The 18,383-nt window shown below is 42.4% G+C and overlaps 1 protein-coding gene across 1 annotated transcript in view; it reads right to left on the bottom strand.

The window, feature by feature from the left end:
- Window positions 1-4,676: 4,676 nt before the first annotated feature.
- arap3 (ArfGAP with RhoGAP domain, ankyrin repeat and PH domain 3) overlaps window positions 4,677-18,383 on the bottom strand; it is a 42,969-nt gene continuing 29,262 nt past the window's right edge. Inside the window, exons 16-35 of the mRNA XM_051419775.1 lie at window positions 17,983-18,087; window positions 17,297-17,453; window positions 17,095-17,197; window positions 15,159-15,357; window positions 15,010-15,073; window positions 14,758-14,921; window positions 13,651-13,863; window positions 13,224-13,329; window positions 12,302-12,449; window positions 12,151-12,219; window positions 11,617-11,691; window positions 11,284-11,401; window positions 11,043-11,171; window positions 10,806-10,942; window positions 10,632-10,714; window positions 9,331-9,366; window positions 9,187-9,250; window positions 8,928-9,065; window positions 8,694-8,732; window positions 4,677-8,567 (exon numbers count right to left, since the gene is read on the bottom strand). Coding sequence (XP_051275735.1) covers window positions 8,097-8,567; window positions 8,694-8,732; window positions 8,928-9,065; window positions 9,187-9,250; window positions 9,331-9,366; window positions 10,632-10,714; window positions 10,806-10,942; window positions 11,043-11,171; window positions 11,284-11,401; window positions 11,617-11,691; window positions 12,151-12,219; window positions 12,302-12,449; window positions 13,224-13,329; window positions 13,651-13,863; window positions 14,758-14,921; window positions 15,010-15,073; window positions 15,159-15,357; window positions 17,095-17,197; window positions 17,297-17,453; window positions 17,983-18,087 — 2,618 coding nt within the window. The 3' untranslated portion in view covers window positions 4,677-8,096. The remainder of the gene's footprint in view (window positions 8,568-8,693; window positions 8,733-8,927; window positions 9,066-9,186; window positions 9,251-9,330; window positions 9,367-10,631; window positions 10,715-10,805; window positions 10,943-11,042; window positions 11,172-11,283; window positions 11,402-11,616; window positions 11,692-12,150; window positions 12,220-12,301; window positions 12,450-13,223; window positions 13,330-13,650; window positions 13,864-14,757; window positions 14,922-15,009; window positions 15,074-15,158; window positions 15,358-17,094; window positions 17,198-17,296; window positions 17,454-17,982; window positions 18,088-18,383) is intronic.

Here is an 18,383-nt window from a genome sequence, read left to right as displayed (position 1 = left end):
AACACATCCTCCAGAACTGTAGCAGAGATCCAGCAGAAGACTGGGATGTGGCACATGATGTGGAGGCTTCGTGATGTCTTGATGTGGGAGATGATTCTGCTGGCCTGCTCCTCATCTCTGAACCTCTTCTTGAAGTACTCCTCCTTCTGTGGGTCAGTGAACCCTCTGACCTCTGTCACCATGTCAACACACTCAGGAGGGATCTGATTGGCTGCTGCAGGTCGTGTGGTTATCCAGAGGCGTGCAGAGGGAAGCAGTTTCCCCCTGATGAGGTTTGTCAGCAGCACATCCACTGAGGTGGACTCTGTAACATCAGTCAGGATCTCAGTGTTGTGGAAGTCCAGAGGAAGTCGACACTCATCCAGACCGTCAAAGATGAACACAACCTGGAACTCTTCAAACCTGCAGATTCTTGCTTCTTTGGTTTCAGTAAAGAAGTGATGAACAAGTTCCACCAAGCTGTACTTTTTCTCTTTCAGCACATTCAGCTCTCTGGTCTCTGGTCTCTGGCTCCTGGTTGGCTTTGTCTTCAGCCCAGTCCAGAGTGAACTTCTGTGTTAAGACTGTTTTCCCAATGCCAGCCACTCCCTTTGTCATCACTGTTCTGATTGGTTCATCTCTTCCAGGTGAGGATTTAAAGAAGTCTTCTTGTCTGATTGTTGTTTCTGGTCTGTCTGGTTTCCTGGATGCTGTTTCAATCTGTCTGACCTCATGTTCATCATTGACCTCTGCAGTCCCTCCCTCTGTGATGTAGAGCTCTGTGTAGGTCTGGTTCAGAAGGGTTGGGTTTCCTGCTTTAGCAATCCCCTCGAACACACACTGGAACTTCTTCTTCAATTTAGACTTAAGTTTACGCTGGAAACTAACTGAAACAGGAGTTCCTGAATGAACACACAACAAATAAGATCAATAAGCCAAATAAAATGTTCCAACATTTAATTTTCCAAAAGAATGAATACATTCATATATTTTGGTCCATCTGTAGAGACATCAGTAAATGTTTCATTTATCCAGCGAGTTAAATCTTTAGAGAAATCCTCTTACTACTCTGCAGACAGTCAGCAAGCTCCTCCTGGTTCATTCTCCTCAGGAAGTGCAATGTGATCTTCAGAAATGCCTCTCTGCTACTTTCAAACACCTCCTCATCCTCCCTCTGACTCTCTAAGCATTCTGGGTCACCTGAACTCAGAAACTTCTGGATCTTTTGAAGTTTGTTTTTCACAAAAGTGACAATGTTGTCCTCCAGCAGCTGGAACAGAATATTATATGAATGACTAAAAATCAAATCATGGTCCAAACATCGGATCCATGTTGGACAGACTGACAATCCACTGGTCTAAAAAGTGCAGCATGGAGATTATTGTGAACACAATAGATGTAAAAGTAGTTGTTGTCCATGTACAGACCATAAATATGGAGTCCAGGTGTGTTTGATGCTGCTGGGCAGACTGACCACTGGGAACCTCTGAGCTCTCCTGGTCCACTTTGTGGAGGAATCATGAAGAATTAGCTCACATTATGTCTGACCACACAGAGACAAACACAAGCTAAGTCCATGAATTTATTTCTTGATGTAAATATTGTAATATATAACAACCTGCTCTACCTCTGCCTCTCACAGCCGCCCCTACTTGTAGGCACAATCCAAGATGTCAGGAAAAAAATTCTGTTTTACAACTAAGTTGGCTCCAGTGTAGCAACCAATCTTACACTGTTGAATTCATACTTAAAACCAGGTCAGCATAGACTCCCTGACTGCTCCCAGACCAACTGACTGCTCTATTCTAGTCTGACCCCTTTCTATCAGAACCAGCATGAACTGTTTCAGCAGTATGAGCTACAGTAGCTCGTCTGTTGGATCGGACCATGACCCTGTCTCTGGTTCAGTTCCTTCCTTGGACCACTTTTGATAGGTACTGACCTCTGCAGACCGTGAACCCCCCACAAGAGCTGCAGGTTTGGAGATGTTCTGACCCAGTTGTCCATCACAATGTGGTTCTTGTCAAAGTGGATCAGATCCTCACGCTGCCCATTTTTCCTGCTTCTAACACATCAACTCTGTTCACTGTCTGCCTGATATACCCCCCCACTGACAGCAGCCCTGATACCCAGATAATCAGAGTTATTCACTGTCAGAGTGTAGTGATAACAATGCTTTCAAGATAAAGGTATTTCATACAAATATTGATCTAATGATATTCTGAAATGACCACATTGAATTTATGCGTAAAAAGTTAAAACAGCATTTATTTCCTCCTCCGCCTCGCGTCTTTCAGGGCAGGAAGTTAAATTCTTATTTTGTTTTTACTTTTGTGATTGTGAAGGATTAATCTACAGCGATGCATTATTGGTTTTATAGTCGACTATTCTGTTACCAGATGTGAGAATATAAATACGATAAAATCAGGCCAATGAACATCAAAGTCTCCAACATGAATCAGGGACATTTTACTGATAGCTTACTTCTGATCAGCAGCACGTTGTCCTTGAAAATTAAGAATAAAATCCTTTGAGTGGTCGCTCTTGAAGGACAGACAGCTGGGTGGAGGTCTAGAAGATTCTGGTCCCTGATCCTGTCTCCTGAAACAAAAACAGTGCTGGTAAATTGATTAAAGTTCACATTGTCAGCTCTGTCTGTATCTTAAATAATAAATAACTAAAGATGTTAAAAACTAACATTTTCTTAAATCTCTTTGAAATTAAGAATACAATTCTTTCACACATTAAATTTATAAGTAACCTCCTCCACCGCCTCAGGTCTTTCAGGGTGAAACGGCAGATTGCTTCTGTGATTATGAACGATTAGTCTACAACCATGCATTATTGGTTTTTAGGGGTGGCTGTGTCTCAGGAGGCAGAGTGGGTTGTCCACTAATCAGAAGGTTGGTGGTTTGATCCCCGGCTCCTCCCGCTGACTGTTGAAGTGTCCTTGAGCAAGATACTGAACCCCAAACTGCTGAAGCTGCGTATCAGTGTGTGAGTGGATAAATGACAGTTTGTGATGAGCTTTTGCCATCACTGTATGAATATGTGTGAATATAATACAAGTACAGTCCGTTTAACATTTAACGATGTGAGGATATAAATAAGAACAACAGTGAAATGAACATAAAAGTCTCCAACATGAACCAGGGACCATTTACTGACAGCTTACTCATCAGCATCATGTTGTCCTTTAAAATTAAGAATAAAATCCTTCGACTGGTCGCTCTTGAAGGACACACAGCTGGGTTCAGGTTCTGGTTTCTGCTGCTGGATCCTGAAATAAAAACAGAACAGATAAAGTTGCTTGTTGGATCAAAACTGATGGAAAATATATTTTTATCTTTTAACACAGAAAGCAACTAACTTTGTTTTTAATTCTCACCTTCCGTCAGCAGATTGATCCACTGACTCATCACTCTTCATGGACACATAGCTCGGGTCAGGTCCATGTCCAGGTCCAGGTCCAGATCCAGCTCCTGGTTCAGGTCCAGGACCCCACAGAGTGCTTTTAGAGGGAGGGACTCCCTCCTCTCTGTCCTCACACTGACTCATGCTGCTGAACTCACATCAGCTCACACACACTTTGATCTGGAGAGGAAACACTGATCATTCATGTGCATATGGACTGAAATCATCCTTTCATCATCAGCTGTTATTTTCTCTTCCATATCAGTGTCAGTTGAATGCAGTCAGACAGCAGCGTGAGGCAGAGGAAGCTGCCATCAGCTGCTGGACTTCCATCAGTCCACTAGATGGCGTCATGAGGCTGCAGCCCAGCACACACAAACACACACACAAACACACACAATGCATGGAGGAGCATTTCCACTCACTGACAGTCTGACAGGAAGCTACTCTTCCTTTAATATTCAGTCAATCCAACAGCACTAAAGTCTCACAATGTCTCATCATCTTTGACACAAGGAGTGGACAATCTTTGTGTCAAAGTTTCACCTGAATGACTCTAACTGACCTCTGCAGCTTCTAGATTGCACACTGCTCTCTACATTTTAGAAACTGATCACTGCAGTGAAATAAAAAGTCAAATAATATTTGCACTACATTTATCTGTGCTGCTGTACAGGGATCAATAAAGGCACATTGTATCTTATCTGAATCTGACATAAAGAAGCGACACTAGCTCATTAGTGACTCACTTACCTATTTATCTAATCAGCCTAATGAAAGATCTCCTTCCTGCTGTCTGTAGTCAGGATCATCACAGAGCACAAACTGCGGTTCTCCAGCGGTGCTCCGCCACAGAGTGCAGCCGCATTCAGTGACTCACAGGCGGATACATGGTGGACAGTTTTACCGGCGGTTGTTGGAGCTGCTTCGTCCCCAGTTTACAGTTAAAGTCAGTGAATGAACAACACAGAAACTAAACTAACCACAGCTTCAACATTTAAAATGTCTTCCTTTACCTTCAGCTGGAGAAAACAACGTTCACGTGAGCACAGAGACTGTAAATACACTCCTAACTCTGTTGGTCATTATGACTTATATAATGTTGACATATTGACTGTATGTTTCATATTGATCAGTATCAATAACAGCAGAGAACAGCTGATCAACTGATTAATGAACCCAAACAGTGAACTCAATAACTGCAGGAAGTTGGATTATGTCCTCACAAAGATATAAACACACAGACTTTCCTTCAAGGTCGATAAAGAAAGTCAAAGAGCAGGTTATGAAACCAAAAATATATTTTAATATCATCCTTCATGTACATGAAAGCTTCCAGAACGAGAAGAATGAGTTTTCTTTCTTCCACGTCTGAACATATAAAGTGAGTCAAACGGTTGTGGAGGGACGACCCATTATTCCGAACCCCGACAGTCCGATAAACATCCCATTTGTGAAATGCATTAGCTGGCTAATGTTGCATGTTTCTGATCTGAATGTAATGATTATAATCTCTATGTGTGAACGCGGCCTATTAAATGATTGTGAATCAGAACAAGCAGTAACACAGTGTAACATCTCACAGTCTGGCTGTTCAATAACTTCCAACTTCACTGAAACTGATCCAGACTGATCGATACGATGGATGATTGATAATGTTACTCTCCTCCTTTCACCCCTCTCATGTTCCTGCTTAAACCGCTGTGTCTTTGTCTTCCCTGGAGTCAGAGTCCTGGTCAGGGCCGCTGTAAATCACCTGGCCTCTGTTGGTCTGAGGCTGGGAGCAGTTCCAGTTCTGGTGCTCTCTCTTATGCTAGCTCCTGTGCCAGTGCTGTAAACAAACCTTCCCCAGTAATCCAAGGTACAGTCAGCTAATAGGACCGCTAACTAGCTAATCGCAGCTAGTACAGTTAGCATATGCAGCAGTGCAGCAGTAAGAGACTTCCTGTGTTACAAGAGAAAAAGTCTATTCAGACTGTTGTGGTTTTGGAATAACGGACCGTTGGAACGATGGAGCAGAATACAGAGACTGACTCTGAGAGGGAGGGGGGGTCACAGTTTAAAAACATAAAAACAGGAACATTTATGGTTTAATGAAATAAGTTAACGTATAAAGAGGCCATAACATAATCCAAATAATAAAATCCAGTGACGCCAGAGAGAATAAATCTACAGTTGGTTAAATAAACTCCACCAGTGTTAAAATACAGCGTCCAATAACACTTATTACATTTAAATGTACAACTTAACAACATCAGAGGTCAAACTCTTCACAGTGTGTTGCCATTAAAACCAGTGGAACCAGTTTCTTCATCCACACTCACATCGAGCTTATGAAATACACAAATTAGTAATATACATATGTGGAAAAGTATCTTCAGATATATTCAGACTTTGTATGTAGTCTGTCTGATGATATTTTTTTTTTCACTGTCCAACAATTTGACCGACATTGCATTACCCAGTCCCTCCATGAAGTTGCGATCGCAGCACTTAATGCAAATTCAACCAACCCGGCGAGTTTCACCCCCCCGCCCCCCGCACAAGCTGGATCTTTCAGTTCTGATAGCTGATAACTTGTTAATTTGTTGAAGGTTTTTATATTTTCTGGCCTTTTTGGGATAACAGTCGGACAAATGGGACATTTTTCACACTGTTGAGTTTCAGAATAATGGTCAGAACAATAAACAGGATCAGAAACTGAAATCAAAAACTTCACAAGTGATGTCACTTGAGTCAGCATCGGTTGAAGACAACAAGTTTGAAGAAAATATTGATGAAATCAGTCCAGACTGTAGCTGCTCCTCATCTCTGCTGCAGGATACATTAGTCACTACTAGCATAAGACACCACAATCATATAACTGTCTGTGCTGGAGTTGCATTGTGGGTAATATAGGCGGAAGGAAGGAAGAAGATTTATCGATTTAGTCCATTTTGAGTCAGACAGATTGACATCACAGAGTGACGTCATAAATCTGTGGAGGACTCTGTGAACCAAAGGTCTGCTGAGTTTCAGACTTACAGAAGAAGAAATTCATCCAAAGATCCTTCAAACAATCTGCTGTGTGTCACCTACATACCGATATTCAATCACAACCTGTTCTCATCCCGGTCGTCAGATACCAACGCTTTATCACGCCGCCTCGGCGTCCCATACAAACGCACCCTGTGCGATGGTATTTGACGGCCTGGGAATGACAACGATCATCACTACAGTAGAGTAGTAGTTTCTGCAGTTAATATACAAGAAATCAACATACTTTAGTTTGTATACTAACAGGAAGTGATACAATATGTGCCCGCTGAAAACGTTTTCCATCCTGACGAGAAGACGACACTGAACTCTCTTATTTGGCATTAAAACAATACAAAGATATAACATACACATATAATATATCAGCTTCAGTCTCTTCATACAGTACATGATGAATTCCTCCAGTCTGCTTCAGTCCTTCACAAACAAACCATCAGTGGAGTCAAACATGTTCGTCTGCTCAGGTGTGACTGCGAGTCGGCCAATCACGGTCCAGTCCATCTTTAATTTCTATACTCAGAAACTGTTGAGCTCTGTTACTCTGTCACAGCTGATGGTTTGATTCCCTTCCTGCTGGCAGAGAGCAAGGCACTACCGGTGGCAGGGTTGGGGGATAAATGTCTCCATCAGTCCTCATTCTTATCTTTCAGTCAGAACTGAATCTTCTCCTTAAAAGATTAAATCAGCTGCTCAATCGGATGATTGACTTCACTCAGTTGAACAAATCAAACTTTGAGTTGGTTCTTTGTCTCCTGGTTGAGTCCAGTCTGATCTTGGACTGAGATTTTTCAGATCTGTTAAACACTTTATTGTGTTTTTATCTTCGACAACCATTAAACTGATTTCACTGTAAAACCTGTCAAAGCTGTATTGCCCTCTAAAGGCAGAGAGTACTGCACATACTGTTTTTGTTCATTATTTTATTTTACCCCAAAAAACTCACTGAAGACAAATTATATTACTTCATGTTACCTTTTTAATAATAGGTAACATTTCCTCATTAAACAGTGAATAAACTCTAGAGCTATGTTCTATATGGAGTTGATTAAATCAATAATCTGTAATCAGTGGCGTCATATCCCCTTTGTTCCTGTGTCAGTGTTGTGGTTGTCTGCTAGAAGCTGTCATACACTGACTGTTTACCATCCACTGTTTAGATCTTGGTGCTTTTTAACTCTAGATTTGAACCAGATGAAGGATTTTAGTCATCGGACGTCTGGATCTTAAGTTATCAGAGAAACAAGCTGAGCTAATGTTAGCATTAGCTCAGCTCACAGCCCCTCCAGGACGTCCTTTGTCTGTCCAACAGCGTGGGAGAAGCAGTGATTGTTAAGGTGGAACTGCTTTATTCAGTGTGTTTAGTGGTTTTAATCAGCGGGTCTGTTTGTTTTGGAGAGGAGGAGACCTCTGTGGATCATTGGGAGACCTCCTGAACCATGAACACTGAAGGAATCCTAACCAGGAGAAGCTGACTGCAATGACGCCAATGGTGGTGAAGACAACAAGTCCCGTGATCCCATGCTGCTTCACTACCTCATCACACTTCCTCTGTTGTTATTGTTCTGATGTGAGAGGCCCCCTAGTGGCAGAAACTACACACTGTATGTTTAAATATTTCCCAGACTCCACCAGACTCTGTAGAAACAGAGATAAAACCGTCCTTCCTCTCAGACGTCGTACGGCCTCTCCTCCTCCTCTTCCTCCTCTTCGGTCTTTTTGGTGAAGGCAGAAGACAGCTCCTGCAGGAGCAATTCCTGTGATGGAGTACAGACTCCCTGCAGCTGCTGCCTCCTCCTCGCTGCAGGCAGCTGGGGGGTGTTCAAGTCTAGAGAGCTGCAGTCTGCCTCTCCATCACCTCCCTCGCTGCTGCCTCTGCTCTGCTCTGGAGGGTCTGCAGAGCCGGTCCGGACTGGGTCAGGGACGATCTTGTGCTCCACGTGTCCAGTCTCCACAGGAACCAGTCTGAGTGGCGGGTGATCCGGGACTTCCTGGGTCTCTGCGGTGCTGCTGGACAGGAAACTGGTTTCCAGAGATTTCAGGACCTGCAGGCCGAAGTCCCCAACCTCCTCGTAGAGTGGCTCGGGGAGATCCGGAGACTCCGAACGCTCTTCGAATGAGTCCTGCTGTACCTTCATGGGCTGGAGAGAGAGAGAGAGAGAGAGAGAGAGAGAGAGAGAGAGAGAGAGAGAGAGAGAGAGAAATACTGCATCAATTCATTTTCCACTAGAAAATATAAAGCACAAAACAAAGTACAAAATACTCACAAAGTACATGGAGAGAGTCCTTCTGTCGTGTAACTTTCTCTGCAGAGAGAATCAAATATAAAGTCTGATGATTAATTGTTATGTTATGTTTTAATAAAGAACTGACGTTTTTCATTTAATTCCAGCTACATTTAATTTAATTTAATTTGAGTTTAATTTCTTCTCATCAGGATTAAAATGTAAAAGGATTCTACAACAAAAGTTTTAAACTCAGTTTAAGACTTGAAGTCTGACCAGTGTCTGATTGGCCGTCAGCATGCTGCTGTTGCTCTCGTCTCCTCTGATGGGGACGAGCGGCATTGTGCCGAACTTCTGCTTGGAGATATCTGAGGAGGAGTGACGCCTCAGCACTGGAGGACCCGGGTCATCGTTCTGCAAGAGAACCACAAAAATACGAGAGTCAGAGACCCGAGCATGCTGGGAGTTCATCTTTCTGTAAACATATGAATTATTACACAGTTCCTCCGAACAGAGCAGGATGATTTCATCTGACCTGAGCCTTGAGGAAGCTGGTGATCCAGTCCCACAGTTCAGCCTCACAGCTACAACTCAGATACCTGCGAGAGAAGAAGAGATGTTACAGTTGACACTCAGCTGACACTGACAGCTGTGACAGAGTTTATGGATGAGGACTTACAGCTGGTGTTTGTCTGACATCACTGTGAACCCCCATCTGCAGACATATGACAGAAATAGATTATTATTATTTATCAATAATAATTTATACAGCACTTTTCTTAACAATGTTACAAAGCTGTACAAAAGAAAATTAAAGGCAGATACAATGAAAATACGGAACACAGAGGTAATAAAACAACAGAATGAGTAAGAACAAATAAACAGGAATAAAACATCCAAATAAAGTACATTATATATTTCAAATCAGTCTACCTGCAGCAGCGTGAACCAGAACTGTTGAGTGCCAACGTTTTCTGTTAGAAATCTTCAGTCTGGGTCTCCAGCATTAGAAACTGCCACATTCTAACAGTTGAACAATTAGCTTAATTATCATTAATAATCAGCTATATAGACAATATCTCAGCAGCTGATTTACTGATTACGACAATATAAGAGTGGTTTTGGGGGTTATTGGAGATTTTAAATTTGTTGCAATAATCAAGCCAAGAATAAATAAAAGCATTCACTAATTTTTGCAGATCAGCAGATATTAAAAATTACCTAGTTTTAGAGATTATGTTTAGCTGGAAGAAACAGGACCGAACACTCACATCTGTGACATGCTCAGATTACCCCAGGATTCCTATCAGCCTGGCTGCTAATACCAAAGGCACTCATGGCATTAGGGGGACCAAACATCATGATCACAGATTTATTGTCAATAAATTTAAGAACATTTTGGGACATCCAGGATTTAATGTCAGAGAAGTAAGTTGTGAGGTTTGCTCGGCTGATGGGGCCCAAGAACTGAACCATGAGAAACACCACAGCTCAACTGAACCGTAGAGGTGGAAGAGTTACCCAGAACCCAGAGGAGGTTCTGTTGGAGAGGTAAGAAGACCATTGAAGTCTCCAGGCGATGTAACAGGATGCTGTGATCGACTGAAGGCAGCACTTCGATGTAAATGTTAGAATTTTTAACAAGGGCTGTCTCTGTGCTCTAAAACCAGGACCTGCAGGTCAGCTGAGATCGGAGAGAATCATCTGAATAACTGTCATCAACACAGAGATCACCTCTGACCTCTGACCTCTGACCACAGTTTAAGCTCACAGGCTCCATTCAGAAAGAATCACTGTTTTCTGCTCCCTGATAAAATGCAATGATTACCAGAAGGTTTCTTTCTAACTTGGCTCTCAGGGCTTCTGTAACACAGAGCATCCTTTAAGGCAACAACTCAACAAAAGGTAAAATCAATCTAAAATCTGATATGTCAGTAAAACAGCTGGACTTGAAACATGAGCTGGGAGGTTGATGTTTACCTGGTTGGAGCTTTCAGTTTCCTGCGGATGCCAATATAGATCTTCATGGACTTCAGAGACCACTCCTTCTCCGGTTTGATGCTCTGAACAACAACACAGACCAGTCAGGAGACTGGAATATGAATATGGGTGTTTACTAGTTCACAGAGGAACCCAGTTCCCACTGAGTGTTACCTTCTTGTCTTTGAGCAGCAGCAGTTTGTGGTCTTTGATCTGGAACGTTCTCTCCTGGAACTTGTTTCCCTGAAGGAGCTTCGGAGGTTCCTCACGACACTTCAGCAGACCGATCTTCATGATCTCACTCTTATAGGCTGAATGGACAGATAGGCAGACAGACAGACAGAGATTAGCTTCAGACATAGTGGGGATAAAGCAGTCAGGCTCAGTGGAGGAAGAATGACTCGGTCCTACAGGTGAGGATGTTAATGCCTTCTCCTTTAGGAACTCTCTTCACCACCAGGTAGGCCGAGCTTGGGTCGGCCATCTTGCACCACTGCAGAGCCTGCTCCAGGACCTTCTCTTTGGGGTGTAAGGGACGCTCTGAAACAACAACAGCGACTGTCAGGTAGAGAGTAAAATTTCCCAGGCACCCTGAACTCCTCAGTGCAGGTGTGTCACAGAGAGAGAGACAGGTGTGCAGGTGTTGTCTCACCCAGCTGTCCATCCTCGATGGCCTCAAACGTCATCCACACGTCTTTGTCTCCGGCCGGGACGTTCCTCATGTACAGAACCTGATTGGTAAGTTCCTCAGCACACATGGTGGGAGACACCTGAGGGGTCAAAGGTCATACAGACTGTCACACCTGAAAATACACTTCCTGCTTATCCCAGCATGCACTGGGTGAGGCAGGTCACATCACACCACCAGCAGTTTAATTCAGTTTGTCAAAATTGACTCAGTCAATGAGCAACAGATTCATATTAATAGTATTTATGAATTAATATTAGTCGTATTAATGAAGCGATATTCAGTCTGAAGACTTACTTTGAGAGTGATGCAGCAGTCTGGTATCTTCATCTCCAGATAGACTTCAATGATCAGATCACCGGCCTGAGACAGCTGCACACAAAACCTCCATCAACACAACCTGAACAACTGCAATACTGACATACTCATTTATTAACAGCTTATTAACAACTTATTAGTATCCCATTACATCACTAACTTATTACAGCTCATAACCAACATATTACTAACTCATTACCAACTTGCTAATAACTAATTATCAAGTTATCAATATCTTATTAACTCCTTACCACTTACTAATTTATGACCAACTTTTAAATTATTCATAATCTATAACCAACTTGTTACAAGTAATGATCAATTTATACATAATTAGTTATAATATTTTATAACACAAATTTCTGGCCAGTAGCAAATAAAACAATTAACAATTAAAGCAATCAGTCCACAGAAACTGTGAATCTATATTTCATTTGATACCCTACAATAGATATAAAGTTTTGAAGGATATTTGTATTATTAATGAAGTGACATCATCACTGCATTAAGTACCTGAGTGTCCTTCCAGGTGGTGATGAGGCTGATTTCCAGCTCAATCTGAGTCTGATGCTCCTCATCGATCTGAAACGGGATCAGACGTTTGCTGAGTTTGATCAGTTTTTACGACACAAAGGAAAATGACCGGACCTCCAGTTGTACTCACATCAAAGACATGCAGGTAGTTGTCTATCAGATCCTCTACGATCTTCACCTCGTGTTCTCCTTTCCCATCGGTCTGGAACAGGCTGGGAGCGAACAGCAGCGACAGGTTCTTAGTGCACATCTGGTTGAGATCTGCACACTTCTGGACCCTGAGGGAAGTTCAACAGCAAATATTACCACTTCTGCTATGAACAGTATGACTGCTGATACCAGTACTGCTGTCAGGCCCCGATAACACAACATTGTAAATGACGTAGCATTCTCAAATTAAAGCCGGGTCTCTAATAATGGCCTTGGTCATCAAGAACAAATTATTCCCAAATAAAGGCTTGGGCCATAAAACAAGGGTGGATAAACAACTGGTGATCCGATCAGACAGAGGGCAAAACACAAGGCGTACCACTCCGCCTTTTTTGGTGAACCCTACAAAGAGAAGTGCAGAGCTTTTTTTGAATTGTTTCTAGAAGTTGCTGTGAAGTAAACTCACTGATCTTTTATTTAAATATATATTGCTTGCTCTGGCTCGGATTGAGGTTGACAGCCTGCTCCCAAATATTATGCTGGACAGCCTTGGTACATGGGCTCTACCAGGTGAGCTATTCGGGCAATGCTAGAGAGCTTTTAATTTGAAACTTTAACAGGGGAAATGGGAGCAAATCAGAAAACAAGTTGACTTATTGTACTAACATATCCAAATATTAAAAAAATAATATCATACAGAGTGAATGAAACAAGTTGAGGTAAATAAAAGCCCGGACACTATTTGAGGAAATCCAGTACATTTGAGAGTACTACAGGACATACTTATGTTTGGGACACATGCAGGGTCTTTGTTTGGTGTTTTGTTTGGTCTTTGCTTGAGGGAAACGATCTTGTGTAGGTGAAACAGCCCCCAGAGTGGCAGGTCTGTTGTGTGAGTTTACCTGTACAGGTGACTGATGAGAGCAGCCAGAGTGGTCCTGTTGACTCGAGGAAGACTCCGGATGATCTCTTTGTAGCGATCCAACCTCTGTCTCTTGTGAGGGATTTCTGAAGAGGAAAATAGGACAGACTTGGAGGTCTAAAAACACGTTGAACACCAGTCTCTAGTTTTATCAAAATTGCTTATAAACCTGATTTTAAACAGACAATGTTTCAGAAAATGACCATTTCTTTCTGTGTGGGGACCTCGGCTATAAAACCTGGTTAAATACACTGGATTTCACCACAAATAAGTTCATTAGGATTTCTGTTAATGGGGTTAATGGGAGATCCAACAGGGAATTAAACCACTTGTCATCACTCTGTACCAGAACATACAGTACATTTATCTGTCACTGACTTTTAACGACTATAGGAAGATATACTCACTGGCGGCCCCCTGCCACAGCGGGTGAAGGTCGGCCATGAAGATGGGGTCGTCCACCTCTCTGAAGAACCTCTTCAGGACGTCCGTCACATCCTCGATGAAGTGGTCTCCGATCCGCAGTTTGACGTTTCGAGCATCTTTGCGAAACTCTTCCATCAGGAGTTTGATCCTGGATTTGGCCCCGTTCTTCCTGTAGATCCCCTCGTGGCCCAGACCTACAGAGCATGCTCAGAATGTCACTCAGGTACACAAATATCTGATCCCACTGAGCTCTAATGAAGCTGCACTCAGATTTTGGTTAAGTTTTATGAGACATCAGATACAGGACTCACCTGTTGACTCAGTATCAGTGCTGATACTTAGAAGTTATATATTTGGGATTTAAAACATTAAAGTAGAAGCAAACAACTATTCTCTATATAAAGATACAGTGTCTCTTCTTGTCTCACTCCCTCTGCCTGTGTTGTATTGCAGCCTCTCTATGGTTTGTTTCCATAGCCAGTCTGCTCCGACTGAAACTACTGTTTTTATCATCTACGTCGGTGAATTAAGGATTTATTTCCACCAAACCAGAGTTGGTGATTGATGGAAAGAATAAAACTGTTTTGGTGAGTTTTATTTTGTTTCTGTCCAGTCTGAAGTGTATTTTACGATTATCTGCAAGGCAAAATCACTGGTTTTGTCAGTGGAGTCTGGTGGGCCATAGCAGCCATTTCTTTTGGTCTGAAATGCTGGTGCTCTAGTGCGACATCTAGTGGTGCTGAATATTCCATTTTTGAATAAAACTTTTTACTTTATTACACTGATGCCACTTCCTGCATGTGCTTCACAATAAAGGCATTTTCACATGAAGGCAGTGGTAGGCTTTTACTGTGAAACCAAAAATTGTGCATAAACCTGAGAAAGCAAGAACTTATTTCATCTTATTAACATGACGAACTGTATGTATGATGTTATTTATATGTTGATGGTTACAAGTGGTGAAGGATCAGATCAGTGCTTGGCATTGAGTTGAGCAGGTAGAATGCAGTGATGAAAAAAACTAGGAGCCAAAAGAGGCTGAAAGTTGTGGACTTCTCTTTCTACCTCCTTTTACCCCTCTTCCTCACCATACTGAGTGATGAAGGCGATGCAGCTGTCCACAATGATGGGAATGTCGTTTCTGCTCAGCTGCTGTTCCCGCAGAGTGTTTCCTTTACCGCCGGCAGCTCGCTGGATGTCCGAGTACCACAACGAGAAATCTGTCCGGCCGATCCCCTGCAGGTGGAGAGTCCTGACAGAGAGACAAAACCAAGTGATGTAGAAAATAAAAACCAAGACCAGATTATTTTTGTGTTCAGCAGAGAAACTCTTCATCTCACCTTCCTTTTTCTACTAAAACCAGGATATCTTTCTTCTCATGGTTCTCAGTTTCGGAGGCTATACCTTTAACACAAACAGAGACTGCTTTAATTAAACCGGACAGAATAAACCAGTCAGACATAGGTTGCAAACCAGAACCAGGACTGACTGAGTTCCTGCAGACGGTTCAGGTTGATGATGTCCTCAGCCGCTCCGTCGTTTCGGGGACAGATGAAGAGGTTGGACTTCTGCAGGACGAAGTAAGCCTCCTTCCACTGCTGAGCGTCCAACATGGCTCTGTAGCGCAGCAGACCGACCCGCTCAAACTCCCGAGTCAGCAGGCAGTGACAGCTGAGGGGGGTCGCAGCCTGATGGCGGCGGACAGGATGGTTAGTGCAGAATAAGTTGAACTACCTATGACATGCACTTCCTCTAAAACTTTTTAACTATTTTATAATAATAATATAATATAATAATAATAATAATAACCTGTCATTCAGGAGATATATAGTTTGTTTATATTCTTGTTTCAGGTGAAATAATCCGAGAAACAGAAGGAGAGATGCTGATTAGCTGCAGTGACTGTGAGCACAGTGACAGTAAAATATATAACCATCACATAGCCACACTAGTTTATAACCCAACCCACTCTGTTTCCTGTCCTGCCTACTTTTTTCACACAAAGCAAATAAATTTGACCAGTTGAACTCATAAACCGAGTAGTAGAAACATTTTTGTACAGTGGGTTCCTTGGATAATGCCAATTCTTCCAATAAGGGTCACACCCCTTTGTGTCTTAAAAACATTCCACCATTTTGGATTTAGATTTTTGCTTCTTTTGTCACAGAATTCATCCCCAAAAAAATCAGTGCATAGCATATTTAGTTGAAGCCGAAAAAGAATTTGTGTTTGGGTATCACTTATTGTTTGTCTATAATTGGTTACAGAACTTTGAAGGCATGGCCCAATGCACTTAACTGTCCACAACTCTTCAATACTCAATTGGATTGCAACTTAATTTGGGAAAGTTGTACATAAAGCCCCACTGTGTGTAACATTTCATTCAATTCTACCAATAATTTAAGTTACAGAAGACAGGACAGATACAGCTACAGCTACAGGTCAGAAGTCTTTACTGTCTATTTTATTAATATAGTAACAATAATAATATTATGAATATTAACTTTATTTCATATGTTTTAGTTAAGTCAAATAATATAAACCAATATTCAATATTCAGTCTATCTGGAAATAATACTATGTTACAGACGACAGGACACATACAGGACAGAGGTTAATGCTGTAGATACAGGACATAAGTCAGTGCTGTAGATGCAGGTCGGAGGTCTGTATGGTAATATTGATGGCCTTGTGGCCATTGATAAAACCCCACCATGTGTCTTAAACACAGTATTCAGGCTGGCTTTACACGACAACGATCTGAACACAAACCGCAAAAGTGGCGTTACGTTCCCACTTTTTATTCCGCGTTTAGACAAGCGTCTCTGGGGGGAAATCTGTGTGCACACGGTGACGCAAAAGTGTGTGAAATTTGATGTAGTATGCATGCCAGGTGGCTAGGTGGTACTGTGAAGCACTGCCACACAACACCACCAAGAGCGCGGGCATGCGTTGAAACTTCCTTCTACTTCTCTCCTTAGGCTGGCTTTACACGACAACGCTCCCGGGTGAAATCGACAAAATATTTTATCAGATGTGTCGCAATGTTTGTTGTTGTTTGCCTGTACTGCACATGGATGTGACGTCAACTCGTACGCGACGAGATCCAGCGTGAGCAGATCAGAGCACACTTTTGTGTTGTTAACCCTTTAGACGGAAACGCAACAGTGGAGCGTTTTTAAGATTTCCACTCTGGAGGGTGGGTCCATTTTTTTGCGTTTTTAAGCCCCGAAAACACTGTCGCCGTCTAAACAAAAGGCACATCTGATAAAATATTTTGTCGGTTTCACCCGGGAGCGTTGTCGTGTAAAGCCAGCCTCAATTACGACTGATTTTGGGTTGTATCTTCAGATGTGAATCACAAACATTTCTTCCTGGGACTCGTACTAATATGGGGGAAAGATTCCAGCACTGGAGTTTCATACCTTCCCGATGGATCTGGTCCAGCTGTGCAGCATGTCGGCCGTCTCCAAACCAAACTGATAAAGTTTCTCTGAAGTCAAATACAACTCGAAGGTGTAACGAAACCTGAGAGAAGGAGAAAAGTGAAACATATATCTCACCTTTATGAACGGAAATCACATCAAACGTAAATGTAGCATCATCATGGAAATGACGTGTCTGTACCTGTCGATGAATCCGTTGTTGTTGTTGGAGGTGTCGGGCCGACTGACGCCCAAACACACAATGTCTTTAACACTGATCTGCATGCAGGGATCAGCTGATCGATCCGACTCGTAAAAGAGCAGAGACTGATCCACCGAACACCAGAACTTCTGGAAGTCTAACAACAAGAAGAGACATCTAGTTAGATCTTAATGTTCAGGTTCCTCCTGGTGAGTGTACACTACAGATCGCCAACAAATGCCCCCAGAGGCAAATCGCCTATGTGTGAATTGTTCAAAGATGCAATCTGAGGGCTTGCTGAGAACTCGCTGATGCCTCGCAGACGCCAGATGTTTATATAAATATCTATCTTTATAAATAAATAAATAAATATCTTTATCTTTAGGAATGGTGTTATTAATGACTCCTGATGAAACGACAGAGTCTGGGATTACTCCTTCTGAAAGATCTTGTAGTGTGTGACCCCTGATGAAAACCACAAAGACTCCAGATTAAAGACATGTGTGAACAAGGCTTTAGTTTCCTAATAATTAACTGCAAATGTTCCTGGTGGTTTATTAATCTGGTTCTGTACAAATGAAATGTTTGAAAAGCCTCTTTGTTGTTTCATTATCCTTTTACTTCAGAGAAACATTCCTCCTTTAAACCCAGCTGACTCCCTCCCTCCTCCCTTCCCCTCCTCCCACCTTCTCGTGTTTTCTTGGACAGCGTTCCTCTGTGGACGGAGCCGGACTTATAGAGGTAACCTGAGTGAAGGACGGGCTGCATGATCTCATCGTACACACTGGGGTCTGATGGGAGGACAGAAGAATATTTCAGCTGCACAAAACAACATACAGATATGACATCTCTCCACTTCAGCCTCCGTCAGTTAGTGGAATAAAAGTCTGCGTCAGTTTCTCTGCTAACTGAAGCAAACTGTAACAAGATAAAAGCCTCCCTGCAGGAACAGAGCTGATAACAGCTGACCTGGAGTCAGCCTCCACCGACACTGCTGACCTTTAACACAGAAATATAACTGTTGTCTCCAGAATGTCAATTTTTACTCTGACCATTCAGATCCGTTATTGTAAATCATTAAATATCA

This window comes from Dicentrarchus labrax, unplaced genomic scaffold (genome assembly GCF_905237075.1).
Source record: "Dicentrarchus labrax unplaced genomic scaffold, dlabrax2021, whole genome shotgun sequence".
Taxonomy (NCBI): domain Eukaryota; kingdom Metazoa; phylum Chordata; class Actinopteri; family Moronidae; genus Dicentrarchus; species Dicentrarchus labrax.
Note: the sequence above shows the minus strand (reverse complement) of the source record. Positions and strands in the feature narration are given on the sequence as shown.